At 46.2% G+C, this 22764-nt stretch overlaps 1 protein-coding gene across 2 annotated transcripts in view; it reads left to right on the forward strand.

Annotated features, from left to right (window-relative positions):
• The window catches only part of RANBP10 (RAN binding protein 10), a 66924-nt gene that overhangs the window by 3784 nt on the left and 40376 nt on the right, over window positions 1–22764 (forward strand). For both annotated transcript variants that reach the window (XM_081217765.1, XM_081217766.1), the window contains exon 3: window positions 21153–21205. In XM_081217765.1, coding sequence (XP_081073891.1) covers window positions 21153–21205 — 53 coding nt within the window. The remainder of the gene's footprint in view (window positions 1–21152; window positions 21206–22764) is intronic.

Consider the following 22764-nt stretch of genomic DNA (forward strand, 5'->3'; position numbering starts at 1 on the left):
TAGGTACAGGGAGAACAACAGTAAAGCCTGCACAGGCCAGCCTTGTCCTCAGAGAGCCTCTGGCCTATTCTGTAGAGAGTCCACTGAAAGGCTCTCTATAAGAGGAGGCAGAGCCTGGGCATGGCTTTGAGGGATGAGTAGGAGTTTCTCAGCAGGTGAGACCTGTTGGGCCTAATATGAGCCTGGTTGGTAACTGGCTTGACATCTGGGTGCTGGGCTTTCTGGGCGCTCCTCAAATATGAGGGAGAGCTGGAGAAGGAGGGGTTATCTTTGAGCTAAGAGCCAGGCTTAGACTGATGGGCTTCAGCTGCATTTGCCGAGTCACCAGAGCTGGGAACCCCAGGAGCAGATCTGGTGGGGTGAGGAGACATCAGAGCCCTGCCACTGGTGCCAGGAGATAAGGGCATCTGGGTTGATCTTGTTAGGAAGCCAAGGAGGCCCTGAAACTGAGGGTCCCTGGGGAAATGACATGCTCAGGCAGAGTTCATGGACCTTTGGGTGTCTCCAGCTCTTAGTGATGACACATGGAGGGTGTGGCTGACTAGGCTGACAGATGCTCCAGTGTGACCCTCAAAATAGACTGTAACATCATCCCAGCAGCGGCGGCGGTGGTGGCGGCCTCCTGACATGTGATGAGTGGCTCTACCCAAGAACAGCAAGCCTGGGCTAGAGCACTGGATGGAGCTGCAGGGGTGGGATGCGGGCGCTCTCCTCTCCTCTGCATCTGGTGCTCAGGCCCAGGCCCTGTGGCCCTTTGGCCACAGCCAGCCTGCCTTTCCTTTCACTTGCAGCCAGCTTCCTTTGGCCAGGCAGTAATGTGCTCATCCATTAATTCTCCACATGACAATGAGGCACCCATTGTTTTGTCCCAGGCCCAGACCTGGGCCCCAGGAGCACAGGCCTGAGGCCTATCTAGAGAGGAGGCAGATAGGCCTGTGCGCATGACCTCACAGGCTGGTGTAGAAAAAGCCCATCCATGGTGTGTGCTGTACCCAAGGGTGGCCCAGAGGTTGGACTTCCTCCTGTACCTGAGAGTCTGGGGAAAGCGTCATATAAGAGGTGATGATGCTGAATCTGGAAGGATAGGTTGGAGGGTTCCAGATGGACAAAGTGAGAAGCGATGCTCTAGATGAAAGGAACAGTGCATCAAAGACGTGGAACACAGGGCATGAGGTAGGCAGGGGCTAGGTCAGAAATACCTTATGTGCTTTGTCCAGAGAGCTTGGGCTTATCCTGAGGGCAGTAGCAATGTACAAGGACTCTGGATCTGCCTGTACTTTGGATATTTATTTATTTATTTACTTGGCTGCTTGAGGTCTCAGTTGGGGCATGTGGGATCTTTAGTTGTGGCATGTGAGATCCAGTTCCCTGACCAGGGATCAAACCCAGGCCCCCTGCATTGGGAGCATGGAGTCTCAGCCACTGGACCACCAGGGAAGTCCCCTGCCTGCACTTTTGAGAGTGGATAGGGGAGAAGAAACTCTGCTGGTTTGGTTCAGCCAGGCCCCTCTGGCTGAGATTCCTGTCTGGTGTGGGCCAGTGGCTTTATTTTTATTATTTTTTAAAGAATTATTTATTTATTTATCTATTCATTCATTCATTCATTCATTCATTCATTCATTGGCTGCGTTGGGTCTTCGTTGCTGCGTGTGGGCTTTCTCTAGTTGTGGCGAGCAGGGGCTACTCTTTGTTGCGTTGTGGGCTTCTCTTGTTGCAGAGCACGGGCTCTAGACGCATGGGCTTCAGTAGTTGTGGCTCGCGAGCTCTAGAGCACAGGCTCAGTAGTTGTGGCACTCGGGCTTTGTTGCTCCGCGGCATGTGGGATCTTCCCAGACCAGGGCTCGAACCCGTGTCCCCTGCATTGGCAGGCAGATTCTTAACCACTGCGTCACCAGGGAACCCCTGGGCCAGTGACTTTAGGTCCTTGACTCTGGGCATGGCTTTCCTACAGCAGTTGTCTCTTCTCTCTCTTGGCTGGCCTTTCTCCTGTATGGTGGGATGCATAGGTAGGATGTTGAAGACTGGTAGCCAGAGTGGCTTCTCGGAGGTGGAATGCCTCTGTGTGTGGCTGGTATTCTCTGGTACTCTGGTTTTGTTAAGTCCCATCTGAAAGACAACATTGTCCATGATTTTTCATGGAGACTCAGAGATCCACTCACCCAGTTAAGATCTCACCTGCCATGTTTCTGCTTTGCAGAGCTACTTGAGCGCAGGCCTTCCAGTCTAGAGACAGCCTGTGGCTGGCCTCTCACCCTGGGACCCCCACTCCAGTCTCTGTGCATTGTACAGTGCTGTTGAGAAATTTGGTGCTCATCTGTGGACCTGGAGAAGGCCTGTCCTGCCAGCTCTGAGAAGTAGGTGCTGTCTTTGCCCAAGGCAGGTACAAACAGTGATTGTGCCCTGTTCTCACCGACATCCCCCCAGTGCTCATGGCCTCAGGGGCAGATGCTGAGCTTTGGGCTGCATCTCTCCCTAGTAACACATTGCACTGTTTCTGGAGATGTGGTGTATTGGGGCTCTGGAGCAGCTTGGAGTGTTGTATTGCTTACCTGTATTGGGTGTTAAAGCCCCGGTCTAGTTGGGTGGGTGTACTGAGGTGCAGCTCTGGCCTAGAGTGAGAGGACTGGAGTCCACATGGCATCCTCTTTTCTGGTAAGACCTGTTCCTGCCCTGAGCACATCTGGGCTTCCCTGAAACCTCCCTGCCCACTGTATGTCACCACCCAGGCTCCAACTTCGAGGTGAGAGTGAGGAGTATGGCTTCTTCATAAATGGGGACTTCCTTGGTCAAGGATCAGCCTCTAGAGAAATTCCTAAAATTCACTTCACGCCTACCCCACCCCCACTATTTTTTGTTCTCGGGAATGTTTGGTCTTTTCTTTTCTTTTTGGGGGCCGCACCATGCAGCTTGCGGGATCTTAGTTCCCTGACCAGGGATGGAACCCGGGCCCCCTGCGGTGGAAGCGCAGAGTCCTAACCACTGGACCACCAGGGAATTCCCTGGTCTTTTCCCTAGATGAGTCACCAGGTAAGGGAGATTCCCTGTTAGAGGGGAAACAAGGAGCTCATCCGAGTGGAGCACAGGAGGCTGGTCTCAGCAGCTCTGCATGACAGGCACTGTGTGCCATCCTATTCTGGGACCATTGGGAGGGAATCAAGGGCCCAGAGTGGGTGGTCAGAAGTTAGAAGGAAGGGACTGATCACTAGGAGAGGGGTGGATAACACCGTGTCAAAATGCAAGGATGTTCCTCTGCCTCCCTAGAAATTTTGTTTAAAATCCACATAAAATGTCTTTCTAGTTCTAGGATCCTTGGTGTTCTGTTGTAATTGAATTGTGAGGTTGGGACTCTTGCTAGAAATGAGACAAGGGGACTTGGTGCTGGAACAGGGCCCAGCCCCCTGCCATGAAGGGGCCAGTGAAAGATGCTCTGGACTGTGTAGGAAAGTGGGGGAGGGGTAAGTCTTAGCATTCCTTGTACACTCTCTTCCTCTCCTACCTCTTGGACCTTAGAGATGGCCTGGGATTCAGGGAAGTTTAGGTTATGGGTGACAAGTGTCAAGGCTCAAATACCCCCACTGTCCACTCAGCTTGCGTGGCACATGTTACGGATTGATAGCAGCATTCATTCTTGTCCAGACAGAGCCCCAGATGTTTTCTCACTGCACAATGCACCAGGCAGCTGCTATCTTTTGGTCAGAGTTGCACCATGAGACAAAACCTACTGGTCCTCAGGATAGAGACGATTTAAGATGAGAAGCGGTGGAGAGAGGAGAAGGGCAGTTGTGCCCAGATGGTCCAAGGGCTCAGCTTGTCTCTTCTAGAGGACATTGCCGAGGCAGAGCTGAACCAAGAGGAAAGAAGTAGAGGGGACGGTTTGCTGAGCAGAACTGGTTATAACCTGGTCTACAAAACCATGTGTCTGAAATTGGCATGGGCTATTTTATAGAATGCTCTCTTTTAATATCACCTGTTGTGCGAGGAGTTTATTGGTAGTTACATTTGCCTTGCCTTTTTTTTTTTAAATAAATTTATTTATTTATTTATTTTTAGCTGTGTTGGGTCTTCGTTTCTGTGCGAGGGCTTTCTGTAGTTGCGGCGAGCGGGGGCCACTCACTATCGCGGCCTCTCCTGTTGCGGAGCACAGGCTCCAGACGCGCAGGGTGGCTCATGGACCCAGTTGCTCCGCGGCATGTGGGATCTTCCCAGACCAGGGCTCGAACCCGTGTCCCCTGCATTGGCAGGCAGATTCTCAACCACTGCGCCACCAGGGAAGCCCAGCCTTGCCTTTTTTTTTTTTAACCAAAATGTATTTTTATTTTACCTATAATTTTTTTTAAACTGTAAAGGAATACATTCGCTCTTGTAACACCTGACATGGTGTACATTTTTAAAATATCAATAGATAGCAGAAGGGACAGAGAGATGCAGGTTTAAACAAATCCAGGTTATTGCCATTATGTACGTTATATCATTTGAGACTAGTGCAGAAAACAGAAACGATTCCAGATATTTTAAGCAGGAAGGAGTTTATTACATGGAATTTGAAGCTTTCAAAATCATTAGGACTTAGTTTCCATGTAATGGTAGGTTACTTGACTAAGACCCCGTGCTGAGAATAATGAAAGATGCTAAGTTACAAACCAGCAAACTCAAGGCCAGTTTCTGGATGAACACCTGTAACTGATTAAGGGTAATATCTTAGGACCTAAGACCATTTGCTGTGTCCACACTGAGCTCTGCTCCAGCTTTACAATTACACAGGGCCAGAGAGGTTAGGGTCCAAAGCTTACGGGATGTGGGGTCTGGTGGGAACCCTCTCACATTCAGGTGGGGTGCCCGTTGGTTATACCCTCTAGTTAAGGGCAGTGTCTTTGGTTTTGGAATGTGGTAAGCTCTGGAATTTTTTAAGTCTCAGTACTTGAGTTTCCCAGGAGATTCTTTAGGGAAGGAGCCAGAATGCAGGGTTGTGAATAAACCTGCCTAGGGCCACCCATGGGGGCTGTTCCGCCCCTTCCTGTCTTGTGGACTCTCTGGGTGTTTTGATGGTGCTGGTGGTAGTGTATGCATGAGGGTCTCTAGACACACATTCAGAACCACGTTCCTCCCTGCGAGCATATCCTGTCTCATGGTCCCTTTGCCTTCAGGCTTGCTCTTTCTTGGATGGTACCGGCTTGGGTCCGTTCATCTAATACCCTTCCTCTCAGTGGGGGGGCCTGCACAGAATTGGGCTCAGTGGGTGACTGGGTGGCTTCCTGGTAGAGGGGCAGGGTTGGGGTGTGGCTGCTAGAGGAGCAGCTTGTACACCGTAGCTGGTGTCATGAAGGACTGTGGCTTTAAGCAGGCCCGTCAGACCAGGAAGTAAAATCCCCAGCATCAGATATTAGCCCTCATTTCAGACCTAAATGTCAGTTGGTGTTTCTCCTGAAATGTCTCCCAGGGACCGTTTTGTAACCACGACCCCAGAGATCTCCTCTGTTGTGGAGGCTGTTGATTTCTTATCTGGGGCAGGTTCTGACAGAGACAAGATTGCCAGCCTTGCGAGCTGTGGCTTATGTGTTAGATGTTAAGAGGAAACTGTCCAGTGAGATTCCAGTAGCTCCTTGGGGGGTCTGAGGCAGGGGCCGGGGCAGTGGTGACTGGCCCTTTGACCTGAGAGGCTTGACGGCAGAGCTTACCTTCCTGCAGCCCCCGAGAGCCATCTCAGCCCTGAGGCTGAGGAGCTTGTCTCTTCTCTCCTCTTTGTCACTTCCTACCAGAGCTCTGTGGGCCTGGAGACATTCAGCTGATGGAACTTAAATTAAAAATGTTCAGGCAATTCCCTGGTGGTCCAGTGGTTAGGACTTGGCACTTTCACTGCCAGGGCCCTGGTTGGATCCCTGGTTGGGAAACTAAGATCCCGCAAGCCTTGTGGCACAGCCAAAAAAAAAAGTTCAGGTCCCATAGTCATTGGCAACATTTGTTAAAAGTGTCTATGGGCTTGCCAGTCCATAAAATCCACCTTCCCTCTAAGGAGAAATGGATGAAAAGTAAAAAGAGGTAGTTCTGTGTTCTTCACTCTTGTCATCTGCTGTGTGCTTATGGTGAGGGACTTCTTTCTTCTGGCCCTGACATGAGGCCAGGATACTCTGATGCTTTCCACTGAGCTCTGCCAAGCCCTACTTGTCTTGTCCAGAAAAGCCAGATGAGGCTAATGCTGGCCTGCAGGGCCATAGGTGTGTTTTTGGTGACACTGTGTGTGTGTGTGTGTGTATGGTAAAATAAATATAACATAAAACGTACCATTTTAGCCATTTAAAAAAAATAAATTTATTTATTTTTGGCTGCGTTGGGTCTCCGTTGCTGTGTGCGGGCTTTCTCTAGTTGTGGTGAACGGGGGCCACTCTTCGTTGCGGTGCGCGGGCTTCTAATTGTGGTGGCTTCTCTTGCTGTGGAGCATGGGCTCTAGGCGCGCAGGCTTCAGTAGTTGTGGCACGAGGGCTTAGTTGCTCCGTGACATGTGGGATCTTCCCAGACCAGGGATTGAACCCGTGTCCCCTGCACTGGCAGGCAGATTCTTAACCGCTGTGCCACCAGGGAAGTGACCGTCTTTTCAGTTCTTTTGAGTGTACACTTAAGAATTGCTTGATTAGCATTCCGTGGCGGTCCAGTGGTTGGGGCTCTGTGCTTCCACTGCAGGGGGCCCGGGTTAGATCCCTGGTCAGGAAACTAGGATCCTACAAGCCCCATGGTATGGCCAAAAAAAAAAAAAAAAGAATTGCTTGATTGTTCCATGTTTAACTTTTTGAGGAATCACCAAACGATTTTCCAAAGCAGCTATACAATTTTATATCCCCACCAGCAATGTGTGACGTTTCTAATTTCTCTACATCCTCACCAACAACTTATTTCTTTCTTTCTTCCTCCCTCCCTTCCTTCCTCATCCTAGGTGTGAATTAGTATCTCATTTTGGTTTTGGTTTGCAGTTCCTAATGACTAGTAATGTTGAGCATCTTTTCATGTATTTATTGGCCATTTGTATATCTTCTTTGGCGATACAAACATCTATTCAAGTCCTTTGGCTATTTTATAATTGAGTTGTTTGTCTTTTTGTTGTTGAGTTGTAGGAATTCTATATATATTTTGAATAGTAGATCCTTATAGGACATATGAATTGGAAATATTTTCTCCCATTCTCTAGGTTGTCTTTTCACTTTTTTTTTTTTTTTGCCTCGCTGGGCAGCTTGTGGATTCTCAGTTCCCTGACCAGGGATCGAACCTGTGCCCCCTGTGGTGGGAGTGCAGAGTCCTAACCCCTGTACCACCAGGGAATTCCCTCTTTTCACTTTCTTGATAATGACCTTTGATGCATAAAAGTTTTAATTTTGATGAAGTCCAGTTCATCTATTTTTTTCTTTTGGTGCTCATGATTTTGGTATCATATCTAAGAATCCATGGCCTAAACCAAGGTCATGAATCTTTTCCCCTATGTTATCTTCTAAGAGTTTTATGGTTTTAGCTCTTGTATTATGATCATTGATCCATTTTGAGTTAATTTTTATATAAGATATGAAGTAGAAATCCAGTTGTCCCAGCACCAGTTGTTGAAGAGACTATTCTTTCCCCATTGAATGGACTTTTAGCATCCTTGTTGAAAGTAATTCAGCCGTATAAATTTATTTCTGGACTTTTAATTCTATTCCACTAGTCTATATGTCCACCTATGCCAGTACCACACTGTTTTGATTACTGTAGTTTTGTAGTAAGTTTTGAAATTGAGAAGTATGAATCCTTTAACTTTGTTCTTTCTTCAAGATTGTTTTAGCTACTTGGGATCCCTTGCAAGTCCATATGGATTTTGAGGACTGACTTTTCCATTTCTACAAAAAAGACTGTTGGAATTTTGGTAGGGATTGTGTTGAATCTGTAAATCAATTTAGAGTATATTAACAATACTCTCCATCTTAACAATATTAAGCTTTCCAGTCCATGAACATGGGATGTCTTTCCATTTATTTTTGTCTTCTTTAATTTCTTTTAGCAATGTTTTATAATTTTTTGTATACAAACCTTTCATCTCCTTGGTTAAATTTATTCCTAAGGGCTTCTCTGGTGGCGCAGTGGTTGAGAATCTGCCTGCTAATGCAGGGGACACGGGTTCGAGCCCTGGGCTGGGAGGATCCCACATGCCGCGGAGTGACTGGGCCCGTGAGCCACAACTACTGAGCCTGCGCGTCTGGAGCCTGTGCTCCGCAACAACAGAGGCTGCGATAGTGAGAGGCCCGCGCACTGCAATGAAGAGTGGCCCCCACTTGCCACAACTAGGGAAAGCCCTCGCACAGAAACGAAGACCCAACACAGCAAAAATAAATAAATAAATAAATAAATAAATAAATAAATAAATAAATAAATAAACAAACTCCTACCCCCAACATCTAAAAAAAAAAAAAAAAAAAAAAACTTGTTCCTAAGGGTTTTTTTGTTTGCTTGTTTCTTTGTTTCTTTTGATGCTATTGTAAATGGAATTGTTTTCTTAATTTTCTCCTTCAATTGTTCAGTGTTAGTATATTGAAACTGCTTTTTGTGTGTTGATTTTGCATCCTGCGACTTTGCTATTTATTAGATAGTTTATTAGGTCTAGTAAGCTTTCTGTATATTGTTTGGGACTTTCTATATATAGGATTTTCTAGATATAGGATCATGTCATCTGCAAATAGAGATAGTTTTACTTATTCCTTTCCAATTTTTATGCCTTTTATTTCTTTTTCTTGTCTAATCGGTCTGAGTAGAACTTTCAGTACAGTATTGAATAGCAGTAGTGAAAGGTGGACATCCTTGTATTGTTCCTCATCTTAGGGTAAAAGCTTTCAGTCTTTCACCATTGGGTATGTTGGCTGTGAGTTTTTCGTACATGCCCTTTATCATGTTGAGGAAGTTCCCTTTTGTTCCTAGTTTTCTGAGTGTTTTTATCGTGAAGGGATGCTGGATTTTTCAAATGCTTTTTCTGTCAATTGAGATGATCATGTGTTTTTCTTTTTCCTTCTTTCTGTTAATGAAGTTTATTACATTGATTGATTTTCTTTATTTTTTTCTTTTGGCTGCATTGGGTCTTCATTGCTGCGTGTGGGCTTTCTCTAGTTGCGGTGAGCAGGGGCTACTCTTTGTTGCGGTACGTGGGCTTCTCATTACAGTGGCTTCTCTTGTCGCGTAGCACGGGCTCTAGGCACGCAGGCTTCAGTAGTTGCAGCACGCGGGCTCAGTAGTTGCACGCGGACCCTAGAGCACACTGGCTTCAGTAGTTGTGATGCATGGGCTCAGTAGTTGCAAGGTGTGGGCTCTAGGGCACGCGGGCTTCAATAGTTGTGGCTTGCGGGCCCTAGAGCACAGGCTCAGTAGTTGTAGCGCATGGGCTTAAGTTGCTCCACAGCACATGGGATCTTCTTGGACCAGGGCTCAAACCCACGTCCCCTGCATTGACAGGCGGATTCTTAACCGCTGTGCCACCAGGGAAGTGCCTTGATTGATTTTCTTATGTTAAATTGCCCTTGATTTCCTAGCATAAATCTCACTTGGTCGTGATATTAATCCTTTTAATGTTGTTGAATTTGGTTTGCTATAGTTTTGTTGAGGATTTATGCATCTCTCTTCAGAAGGTATACTGATCTATAATTTCCTTTTCTTTTGATGTCTTCTTGATGGCTTTTTGATTGCTTTTCCAGGGTCTGCCCCATCTTGGGCTTGGAACTGGGTACAGCACATTTGCAACAGTACCCAGACATTATTCTGCCAAGAACCGAAGTCTCTAGGCCAGAGCTGGGAAGGTGCTTAGGAGCCCGTTTAGTCCAACCTCTCTTCTTCTGATAGGGAACCTGAGATGTGGGGTGAAATCAAAGACCCACAGTCCTGAGTTAGGCTGCAGTGTCTGAGACCAGGCTTCAGGGTCTGGGATGTTGTCTCTGGAGCCCTGCCGCAAAGTGTCCCTGTCACTTTAAAACTCTTCAGGGGCTTCTCTTCAGGAGGGAGGAAGGGAATGTCAGACTTGTTGCCAAAGAGGTTCCTTGCGTGGAGCGCTCCAAGCTATCTCTGAGGACCAGGTTGGGGATTACAGCAAAGGGGTGGTCTCCTCCCTCCAGGCCTTGCTGTATATCTTCAAAGGGTGTGAGAGTCCAGAGGCCTGCTTTCTGAGGTCCTGTCCTGTGTCTACCCCCAGGCCTGCCTGGGTCATGGAAGACTCTCCAGTCAATTAGAGCTGTGCTGAGGCTGTGTCACTTCAGCGGGGTCTCCTGAGGGTCTCCTCTGGGTTATGCTTGGGATCCACCAGGAGCCCCAGCTCCTCTACTGAGCGTGGATTTTGACCATTTCTTGCTGTTTCTGAAGGTGTGCTCTTCTGATGCAGATTCTGCCCTCCTGTCAAGGCTCAGGGAAGTGAGTATACGGAGGAGCTGACCGTGAAAACCAGGTCCCTCATTGTGCCTCTCTGGCATTGAAATGTTGCCCTGGGACAATCCAGGGAGAGTCTGATGGGTGAGAGCCAGCAACCTCCTCATTATGCAGCCATCAGCTGGCTCTTGAAAATGATTTTTCTATGATTATCAAAGTAATTTATGCTAATTGTAGAAAATCTGGAAAACTAAAGAGAAAAAAGAAGAATCTAAGCTGACTGGAACATGCTCACAACTCTGTGCATGACTGCAGTGGTTTCAGCGGACTGTTGCTTTTGTGGGAGAGTCAGCAGAGGCGGATGGAGGGCAGCACGGACCCCAGAGACGACCAGTCCATTCTCAAGGCTGGGCATTTTCCAGGACCCCAGTTTGGACCTGCTGCCTCAGGGTGGACCTGGCTGTGTGGTCAGCCGAGGGCCATGGCTGCTGCTGCTGCTGCTGCTGCTGCGGCTCTTTTCTCTCCTGCTCTCTGGGAGATCCTGACCCAGCCCTCTTCTCTCTGGAGCCTGGCAGAGAGGCGGAGCCACTCTTCTAGCCCATGTTGTGGTTTTTGCGGTGAAGAATAGAGACTGAGAAGGTAGAGGCCGACTCACGGCCTCTCTGCCATGAGAGCTCGTCTGTTGTCCCTCTACACTTACTGGCTGTTTCACCTCTCTTGACAAACGCTATTTTCTATTTTGCTGCCATATTAGAAGAAAGGAGTAAATCAGACGGGTTTACCTTACTTTCAGTCATTTTATGGGGTAAATAACTGTTCCCCCAAGCTTCTCAGGTATATCCTGCTACTTGAAAAGAAAGCTCTAGTGGAGATGTGAAGTGTGGGGAACTAAGCTCTGTCTGTGCCTGTCACCAGCTTGGGGAGTGAGAGCCCTTGTTGCGTCCCTCCCAGGAGACCGTGGCAGCCTGTGTCTGTTAGTGTTCCTAGCATTGCCTGACCCATTACCAAGAAGGAAGCAAATGCCCACCTTCTTTCTCCTTGGCAGTCCCATGTAAACAGGCATTTGTTTTTAAATGTCCCAAGATCCAGGCCTTCAAGGATGGCCTACTTTCCTTTACCAGATTCCAATACTAGAAGAGCCTCCAGTGCATGAACTAGAGGACAGTGGGGTTGTCCACTCATTTCAGTGGCTGCCCTGAGGGCTCTCTGGATTCATGGTGATAGCTGAGGAAGCAGACTCTGACAGGCCAAGTGATGTGCCCTTGGGCACATGGTGAAGAGGTGATTTGAATCTGGGTTTGTCCGATCTATTTGCTCTGATGCAGGTATGTTTCCTGTTCAGCTGTTTGTGCACAGTGTAAAGGCTTGGAGGAGAGCTGGAGCAAGGCTGCTACTGACAGGCACTTAGGCTCCAAACTGTCCAAGTACGTCTCAGAATTGCCCTTTCTTTGGTGACTGGTTGTGTTGGGATGTGTCCTGGGCAGCTCCTCCCCCACCCAGTAAGTTCACCGTATTCTAAAGAACACTTGGCTCTCTCCACGTCTTGCCATCCCACTGTTTCTTTCCTTGTCCAGCCTTGTCATCTTCCACTGGGATGATTTTGGTAGCCTCTAGTTTTGCCTCTTCAATCCATTTTTCAAATATCAGATGTTTGATCAGTTGCGCCCTTTCTAAACCCTTTCTGCAGCTTCCCAGTGACCTCCCATGAAGTTCAAACTCCTTAAGCTAGCATGCAGGCTGTGTGTGAATAGCTTGTTTCCGGCTCCAGCTTTGGCTCTTTTTAGGTCTGCCCAAGCTGTGACCCAGCCACACTGAACTCCTCTCACTTCCTTGACCACAGGGTTGCTTTCTTGCCTCTACGCCTCAGCACATTCTGTTGCTTCTGCGTGGACCAAGCTCCTTTTTTTTTCCCCTCATCTCCTTTACTAGGTCTTGGCTCAGCCTTCGCTTCCTCTGGGAACCCCCCACTCATTGCACCCTGATTCTCTGGCCCACCCCTGACTTGGCACTGGAAACTGTTCCAGGGCAGGGAATCCACCCTTGTGTCCCCAGCGCTGTACTAGGCACAGAGGATCTTTGTGGAATGGGTGACTACGGAGGCCTCTATGAAGAGACATTTATCACACCTGTTTTTACAACTTTAGCAAGGACCCAACAGCAGCAAACAACCCATTCATTTTCAAGTGCCACCAGAGATCAATGGAGGAGAGGCAGTGTCAGGGTGACTTCTTAACGTCATTCTTCCTGCTTCTTAGATCCAAAGGTGAACATACTTGGGTTTGGGTATTTTTTCCTTATTGTTTTGCCTCATTCATGGCAACCTATCGGAGAGCTGGGACCACATCAGTCCAGGACCTGGCAAGGCACTACACATGTTACTCATTGGTGATTTTTCTTTTTAATAAATTTATTTATTTACGTATTTATTTTTGGCTGTGTTGGGCCTTCATTGCTGTGGGCGGGCTTTCTCTAGTTGCGGAGAGTGGGAACTCTTCTTCGTTGTGGTGCGCGGGTTTCTCATTGTGGTGGCTTCTCTTGCTGTGGAGCACAGGCTCTAGTCACGTGGGCTTCAGTAGTTGTGGCTCGCGGACTCCAGAGCGCAGGCTCAGTAGTTGTGGAGCATAGGCTTAGTTGCTCCGCGGCATGTGGGATCTTCCCAGACCAGGGCTCGAACCCATGTCCTCTGCATTGGCAGGAGGATTCTTAACCACTGTGCCACCAGGAAAGTCCCCTCATTGGTGATTGAGAGGAAACCTCAGGTCTTACCTAGATTTTTTGTGAGTGGATGGAGAAGTGAACTTCCCTTGTGCCTGTTATGTCACTAGGTCTGTGGTTGTAAGTCATTTAATTTCACAGAGCTGAAGTCCAATGTCAGCAAGAGGGGAGAATAGTACTGGGGATGTTGTGACTGAGTTCACAGCTCACTTATCTGTCACATAGCTCTGTCATGACCTCATACCACCTAGAAGCTGAGGTTCCCATTGAAATGTGGCTGGGAGAGAGCCTGTGACTTTGGTGATAAAATTCTTTACCAGCCTGTGAATGGATGAACCCTAGGCGTTTGTTGAATGTCCATTATGTGCCCAGCACTGCACTGACTCTTGCTTTTCCTCTGAGGGCTGGGGGCTCCAGCCCATAGCCCCTGCATCCTGAAGTGGGCAGCAGACACAGCATCTGTTCTCCCCACTGTGGCATGAGACGTAGGGTTGGAGCCTGCAGACTTAGGCTCCATCTCTTGTGCTTGTATATTTGGGTTGAGGGATTGATGTTTGGGAGATATCAGAACCAAATAAACTCATATTCACATGCTGGGTTTTTGGCCAGAGATGACACCTTGGAAAAGGCAGGTAAAGATATTATCTCCCTGGACCCTAAATGACCAAGCTTGAAGAGAGGAAAAGACTTTATGTAATAACAAATGTTATAATTGGTGATAGTGGGCTTGAACCTTTTTTTTTTTTTTTAAAACAGTTGTTCTGATATGTGTTCATTTATTTTATTGTGGTAAAATATAAATACATAACAAAATTTACCGTTTTAATCATTCTTAAGTTTACAGTTCAATGGCCTTAAGTACATTAACATTGTTGTACAACCATCACCATCATCTGTCTCCAGAACTTTTTCCATCTTGCCAAACTGAAACTCTGTACCCATTAAACAATAACTCCCTGTTCTCCCCTCCCCCTAGACCCTGGCAACCACCATTCTTCCTGTCTTTATGAATTTTATTTCATTTAGCATAGTGTCCTCAAGGTTCATCCATGTTGTAGCATATGTCCAAATTTCTTTCCTTTTTAAGGCTGTATGATATTCCATTGTGTGTATATACCATATTCTGTTTATCCACTCATCAATAGAAACTTTCTACCTGTTAAAAAACAAAAATTCAGCTGGTGAATTTGAAGATTTAATTGGCTTTATTCAACAGTTCATGAATTGGGCAGCATCCCATCTAGCAAGTAGAGAGATACTCCTTCCAAGGGGTTGTACAAAAGGAAAGGTTTTTATCTGGCAGAAGGAGGGTGGGGCAAGGAAGTTATTAGCAAAAGAAAAGGATTGTTTTAGGCAGGACATCTGTTTCAGGAAGGGAATGGTGGGGTTTTATCATGCAGATTACCTCAGTAGTGCTAATCAAGAAATTTCAGATTGATTGTTTAAAGGTCATATTCCTGAGAGAGGTTCAAAGTGCAATTAATTTTTTAAAATTAATTAATTAATTAATTTATGGCTGTGTTGGGTCTTCGTTGCTGTGTGCCGGCTTTCTCTAGTTGCGGTGAGCGGGGGCTACTCTTCGTTGCGGTGCGTGGGCTTCTCATTGTCCTGGCTTCTCTTGTTGCGGAGCATGGGCTCTAGGTGCACAGGCTTCAGTAGTTGTGGCACGTGGGCTCGGTAGTTGTGGCTTGCGGGCTCTAGAGCGCAGGCTCAGTAGTTGTGGCACACGGGCTTAGTTGCTTCGCGGCATGTGGGAATCTTCCCAGACCAGGGTTCGAACCTGTGTCCCCTGCGTTGGCAGGCAGATTCTTAACCACTGCGCCACCAGGGAAGCCCTAATTTTTTTTTTGTTGTTTTTTTTTTTTTCTTTTTGCGGTATGCGGGCCTCTCACTGCTGTGGCCTCTCCCGCTGCGGAGCACAGGCTCCGGACGCGCAGGCCCAGCGGCCACGGCTCACGGGCCCAGCCGCTCCGCGGCATATGGGATCCTCCCAGACCGGGGCACGAACCCGTATCCCCTGCATCGGCAGGCGGACTCTCAACCACTGCGCCACCAGGGAGGCCCTAATTTTTTTTTTAATTGAGGTATAGTTGATGTGCAGTGAAGTCTTGGTTTGCTGTCCTAGGGGCAGATAACTCCATTTTGGTCTTGTTATTTCTTTTTAATACACCTTTGGCTGATTGTGAACAAAGCCACTATGAATTTGGGTGTCCAGATACCTGTTAGAATTCTGCTTTCAATTCTTTTGGGTATATGCCCAGAAGTGGAATTGTTGGATCTTATGGTAATTCTGTGTTTGAATTACCATATAATTAACTGCCATACTGTTTTCCACAGTGGCTGCACCATTAATATACATGGGTTTCAGTTTCTCTACATCCTCACTAATACTTGTTATTTTCTGGTTTTTAGATAATAACCATACTAAAGGGTGTGAAATGGTATCTCTTTGTGGTTTTGATGTGTATTTCCTAATAATTAGTGATGCTGAGCATCTTTTCATGTGCTGATTGGCCATGTGTATCTCTTGTTTATTCAAGTCCGTTACCCATTTTAATAGAGTTGCTTGTTTTTTTGTTGTTGATTGTAAGAGTTCTTTGTATATCCTGGATATTAAACCCTTATCAGGTATATGATTTGCAAATATTTTTCCCATTTCTTTGGTTACTTTTCACTGTGTTGACAGTCCTTTGATGTACAAAAGTTAGATGTAGTCCAATTTATTTTTTCTTTTGTTGCCTGTGCTTTGGGTGTCCAAAGAATCCAGGAAATCATTGCCAATTCCAATGTCGTAAAGCTTTTCTCCTCTGTTTTCTTCAAAGAGTTTTATAGTTTTAGGTTTTACATTTAGGTCTTTGATCCATTCTGAGTTAATTTTGCATATGGTGTATGGTAAGGGTCCAACTTCCTTCTTTTTTTGTTGTTTTTTAAAATAAATTTATTTATTTTATTTATTTTTGGTTGCATTGGGTCTTCATTGCTGTGCGAGGGCTTTCTCTCGTTGTGGCAAACAGGGGCTACTCTTCGTTGCAGTGCACGAGCTTCTCATTGTGGTGGTTTCTCGTTGTGGATCATGGGCTCTAGGTGCGCAGGGTTCAGTAGTTGTGGCCCGTGGGCTCTAGAGCGCGGGGTTAGTAGTTGTGACGCATGGGCTTAGTTGCTCTGTGGCATGTGGGATCTTCCCGGACTAGGGCTCGAACCTGTGTCCCCTGCATTGGCAGGTGGATTCTTAACCACTGCGCCACCAGGGAAGCCCCAGTTTCATTCTTTTGCATGTGGATATCCAGTTGTCCCAGCACCAGTTGTGTATCTATTTGGATATCCAGATGTCCCATTTGTTGAAAAGACTATCACTTTCCCATCGAATCGTCTTGGCATCTTTATTAAAATCAGTTGACCACATATAGGAGAGTTTATTTCTTGGTTCTTAGTTTTATTTTTATTATTTATTTATTTTGGCTTCATTAGGTCTTCGTTGCTGTGCACGGGCTTTCTCTAGTTGTGGCGAGCGGGGCCTACTCTTCGTTGTGGTGCACGGGCTTCTCATTATGGTGGCTTCTCTTGTTGTGGAACATGGGCTCTAGGCACCCGGGCTTCAGTAGTTGTGATGCGTGGGCTCAGTAGTTGTGGCTCGTGGGCTCCAGAGCACAGGCTCAGTAGTTGTAGAGTATGGGCTTAGTTGCTTGTGGCATGTGGGATCTTCCCGGACCAGGGATTGAACTTGTGTCCCCTGAATTGGCAGGCGGATTCTTAACTACTACACCACCAGGGAAGTCCCCAGCTTTTCTTTTCCCAAATGGATGGCATTGATTCTGTATATTGCTTTAGGTAGTATTGACATCTTAACAATATTGTCTTCCAATCCATGAACACAGATGTCTTTCCATTTATTTGTTTCTTTTTACTATTTATTTAAATATTTTATTTATTTATTTGGCTGTGCTGGGTCTTATTTGCAGCATGTGGGATCTAGTTCCCTGACCAAAGACCGAACCCGGGCCCCCTGCATTGGGAGTGTGGAGTCTTAGCTTCTGGACCAACAGGGAAGTCCCTGTGTCTTTTTAAAAATTTATTTATTTATAAAAATTTATTTATTTATTTATTTATTTACTCACTCACTCACTCACTCTGCCGCATGGCTTGCTGGTTCTTAGTTCCCTGACCAGGGATCAAACCCTGGGCCCCAACAGTGAAAGCCCTGAGTCTAACCACTGGATTGCCAGGGAATTTCCTATTTCTGTCTTCTAAAATTTCAGCAGCATTTTAGTTTTTAGTGTACAAGCTTTTTGACTTCTTGGTAAAGTTAATTCCTAAGTATTTTATTCTTTTTGATGCTATTGTAAATGGAATTACTTTCTTGATTTCTTTTTTCCTTTGTTCAGTGTTTATGTTGAAACACAACTGCTTTTTGTGTGTTGATTTTGTATCCTGTGACTTTGCTGAATTTGTTTGTTAGTACTAACAGTTTTTTATGGAATATAGGATTCCTACATGTAGGATCATGTCATCTGTGAACAGAGATAGTTTTACCTATTCCTTTCCAATTTGGATACCTTTTATTTCTTTTTCTTGTCTACTTGCTTTGGCTAGAACTTCTAATACTCTGTTGAATAGAAGTGGCGAAAGCAGGCATCTTTGTCCTGTTCCTGATCTTAGAGGAAAAGTTCTCATTCTTTCACCATTGGATATGATGTTAGCTGTGGGTTTCTCATATAAGGCCTTCCTTTTATTATGTTGAGATAGTTTCCTTTTATGCCTAGTTTGTTGAGTGTTTTTGAGAAGTAATTTAATATACTGTACAATTCACTCACAGTGTACAATTCACTGTTTTTTTAGTATATTCACAGGGTCCTTATAGTTTTTTTTCTGCTCTTTGCTGATCTTAGACTGGTTGGTTAACAGTTTTTAAGTGTATGAAGACTTGCTGGAAGGCTGCATCTTTTTGTAATTTTAGAACATCATACTTTTGGAAAAGACTTAATATCATCCAGTGTTTGAAAAATTGGGACTCATTCCCTTTGAACACTGACTTAGCTTGACCTCATATGAACATGCAACTTAGGCTTCTGTGGGGCTGCTCCCTGCGTCATTGACACTCACGGGGGCATGACATCCAAGTGTGGGTATTGGTCTCCTCTGTGTGCTCTACCCTTAGCTTATCTACTCAGATTCTCAAGTTGACCCTGGGGTTTGTACAGAGGCTCCCAGGCCATCCACTGGTAAACACTGTCCCACCTGTGGGGCAGAGTCTACAGGGAGGTGTTGAGGGCTAGCTGCTGGAGGTGGAAGAGGCTTCCCCTATGGAGAGACATAAGCAACTTGTGTTTGAGTGTATGTGCCTTAGTAGTTCCCTGTTCCCATGGGAAGTTGTGGAACCAGAGCTCTTTTGCTGGTGGCCAAGCATACTCTTCCTGGATGACCCTTGACCTCCCCTATTTGCAGTAACTTTAAGCAGTTGGGGGTCACCCAGGAAGCTCATGTGCTTCAAACACAAGCCCTCATCTTAGTGTCAGGAAACCTATATGCCAGGGATGGGATCACATGTGATGTTGGGCAGAGGCCAGGCCCCTCTAAACAGGGCAGGATAAGTGGCCTGGCATCCAAGTCAGGAAAACTCCTGGTTATGTTGCATTTGCATATGTTGATTGATGACTGCGGGGGCAGTTGGGGTAATTTGCTGCTTGGTCAGCTGTGGTGTAAAGGGAATGGAGACCAACTTTTGGCAGCATCTTCCACTTAAATTAAGGAAGCTGATTATTTGGGCTGCCGTTTTTCTGGGCAAATGTGCAGGTTTTAGTCTAATGGGAATCCTGCCATCAGGCTTACACAGCTTCTGTTCCTGATGGTCCTTGAAGGTCCCCTCCTGGCAGGAGGTAGCAGGCAGTTTGAGAGTCTTTTGAACCATGGGAGTCATTCTTTGAAGTGCTGTTCCTTTCCCTTTTCTCCTTTCCCTTCCCTCCCCTTTCCCCTAACCCCTGCAGGCCAGTTATTCGGCCCACCGCCCTGTGTTGATGCTGTCTTTTCCTGGGTCCTGCCCAGCAAGATGGTGGGTAGGTGGTTTCAGGGGAAAATGGGTGGGTCAGAGCCTTCCTCCCTGCTCTCCAACACCCAGTGGTGCAGCTGGCCAGAGAAGGGCAAAGGGGCATTTGCTGCAGGTGGAAGGCTCGCAGCTTCAGGAGCACCACGTTGTGGGGACTCTGGTAGTGTTAGGAAACAGGTACATAAGGTGCATGGAACATGCCAGGAGAGAAAAAGAATGGCCCAAGGTGGGGAAATGTATGTAAAATGGTTTCTTGCAGAATTACAACAGGGAACAATTAGAATGTAAATGTAAGCTACTTGGAAATGGTCAAAATAAGGCAACCCCATGTAATTGCTTTTTTAAAAAAAAATTTTTATTGTGGTAAAATATACATCACATAAATTTTATCATTTTAACTTTTTTTTTTTTTTTTTTTTTTTTTGCGTTACGTGGGCCTCTCACTGTTGTGGCCTCTCCCGCTGCGGAGCACAGGCTCCGGACGCGCAGGCTCAGTGGCCATGGCTCACCGGCCTAGCCGCTCTGTGGCATGTGGGATCTTCCCAGACCGGGGCACGAACCCGTGTCCCCTGCATCGGCAGGCGGACTCTCAACCACTGCGCCACCAGGGAAGCCCCATTTTAACTATTTTTAAGTGAACAGTTCAGTGGCATTAAGCTCATTCACATTGTTTTTATTTACTTATTTGTTTATTTTTGGCTGCATTGGGTCTTCGTTGCTGCACATGGGCTTTCTCTAGTTGCGGCAAGCGGGGGCTACTCTTCTTTGCCGTGCACGGGCTTCTCATTGCGGTGGCTTCTCTTGTTGCGAAGCACAGGCTCTAGGCACGTGGGCTTCAATAGTTGCAGTATGCAGGCTCAGTAGTTGTGGCATACAGCACTAGAACGCGTGGGCTTCAGTAGTTGCAGCGTGTGGGCTCTAGAGCGTAGGCTCAGTAGTTGTGGCACATGGGCTTAGATGCTCCGCGGCATGTGGGATTTTCCCGGACCAGGGATCGAACCCGTGTCCCCTGCATTGGCAGGCAGATTCTTAACCACTGCACCATGAGGGAAGTCCTTATTCACATTGTTAATGCAACCATAAAGTTATCCCTTAGCCGTCTTGGTTGGGGTAACCGTAAAGTCACCCCAAGCCGTCTTGGTGTTTTCAATATTGTGAGCTTCTCAACTACCTCTTGATGCTCATATGTGGTTAATTCAGGCATCATGTGTGGGTTTCTACTATTTTACACTTAGATAGTGGTGACTTGTTTCTCTTATTTCTAAGTTCTTGGGGAAATACCTCACTGTTTCTTTGTACACTACAAATATTTAGACTAAAAAAACCCTGTTCATTTCCTTTTCTGACCTGCCCTCTCATGAGTGCCACTGAGATATCTTTGACAAAATTGCCCAGCATGCGTCCCACCTGGCTGTAGCTGCCTAAATTGTTTAGGTACCTGGAAGAGTACGGGGTGTGTCTCTGGGGCCTCACACACCACCACCTTCAGCTTTGGATGACTGAGGAGGCCAGTGGTGAATGTATAGGACAAGGGTAATGCATTTGGAGACCCCAGAGAAGAAGCCCTGTGTGAGGGGTCTTACGATCCTATATGGATCCAGCTGGCTTTACTTCTTCCATGTTTTGGTCTTCGCTGAAGAGTGACTTGTCCGTTTGGTCTTGATCTTGCATTATTCTGCCAGACACTACCTAGGATTGAACTAGTTACTTTAGGCACTTCTTGGGAATAGATTCCGCCACCTTAGCTGGAGCCAGAAACCAAGGGACTGGAAGCAGTGACTCCAGGAAACTTTCCTCTGAAACTGAAGCCAGTGGTTCCTGGTTACAGACACTACCTCCTGTTTCTCCAGCTGCTTAAGGCATTGAGAGATTTCCATTAGAAAATCAAAATGTAAAGGTTCTCCAAGAACCACTAGTTTGTTAACAGAGTCTCTACATTCATTGCTTTTCCTGTTTTTCTGTCTTTTACCAAGAAATATTTGAGAAGGGAGATGCATAATCATTTGCTAACCAGAATTTTTGTATGTATGCTTTTTCAAAGGTACATGGGAATAGGACTCTCAGCTCAAGGCGTCAACATGAACAGACTTCCTGGTGAGTCATTGGCTAAGAGAACATTTTTCTGCTCTCTTGATCCATTCTGTGATGAGAGTCATGGTGGCAGCCAACAAGCTGGAGAGGACTTTGTTTGCTGGCTGCCTACTTGCTAAGCCAAGCCATTGGGTGGAGGATCCTGAAAGGTGGCCATTGGGCCGGGCTGGTGTGGGCTTCCATTCCAAAAATTAATTGGCAAGTGATTGTCCTTCATGGAATTTGAACTGTTTACAGTCAAAACCAAGTGACCTGAGCTTGCTCCCAGTGGGAATATGCCTCAGTAGCCCTCACTGCTGTTGGCCTTTGCTTACCAGCATGGGACTCTGGCATATATGGAGAGGAAGGCTGCCACCAACATTGGTTCCTTTTTTACTTTACCATGTTAATGACCAAAGTCTTTAAGTGACCTCCATGTGGAAGACAGTTGAGGCAGTTTCTTAATAAATAGGAGGATGTGCGTGAGACTTAGATTTACAGTCAGCAACCTCAGATTTGTGGAAGGTTCTGGACCCTGCAGGTGGGCCTCCTCCACCACCCAGGCACCCTTTCAGCTGTTTTCTGCCCAGCAGTTCATGCCCAGTCCTGGGCTAGGCACAGTTGAGGGGACAAAAGCCTCTACCAGAAGCTGGTGGGTTCTAGAATATGGTCCTAAGTCCATTTGTGCCTTGAGTGGTATAAGTGACATGGTGCAAGCTGTCCTGACACTGTCACAGAGGCAGGAAAAGTCCTTGTGTTTTTGCCCGGGCCCTCTCTACTTTTTGGCCTCTGACACAGAGAAGGCAGCTGGCTTTTTCCAAAGAGTGAGTAGCACTTAAACCGTATGTCTTTTCCAATCTATGTTTAATATCAATCAGGTTTTCTCGTCATTGACTAATTTCAAGTACTTGAAATCTAGACCTGCTCAGGATTCAACTAATTGTCAGGAACCTGACTTAAAAAAAAAATTTGGCTTTGATCTGAGCAAAAACTGTCCTTTAGTTATTAGTCAGAATGTGTGTGGCCTGTTTGGCCTCTTTGTGTAGCGTGCAGCTGTGATCTTTGTTATTCAGGCCTTGGCCTTAGCTGACTAGATGTATCTACAGTGTTCATAGCTCTGTCGCTTTGTGAACAGGGAGCTTAGAAAAGTAATTTCCCATCAAAGGTGAACTGATTCTTAAATCTTTTTCTTGCACTAAATGTGCTCTTTGAACTTTTGCACGGCTTTGGTGGCAGAGAAAAGAGGCTTTTATAGGTTCGTTATACAAAAGTAACTACTATTATCTGTTATTGGGTGGCACTTTAAGCAACTCTGAACATTGGTTAAATGAATTTTTGTTAATCTATGTAAAAGAATACTATACAACAACAAATGTAAAAAAAAATGAGGGAAAATGAATATATCTGTATCTGCTTGTACACGCATAGAGTATCTTTGGAAAGCTAAGAAAAACTTGTAATATTGGCTGTCCTTTGGGACAGGGTGGCTGGGGATAGGACTGGGAAGGAAATTTTTCACTTTTGAAGCTTTCACATTTTCTTTCTTGTGAATATATTACCTGTTTTAAAAATATAAATAAAAT

This window comes from Mesoplodon bidens (assembly GCF_964165515.1).
Source record: "Mesoplodon bidens genome assembly, chromosome: 18".
Lineage (NCBI taxonomy): Eukaryota > Metazoa > Chordata > Mammalia > Artiodactyla > Ziphiidae > Mesoplodon > Mesoplodon bidens.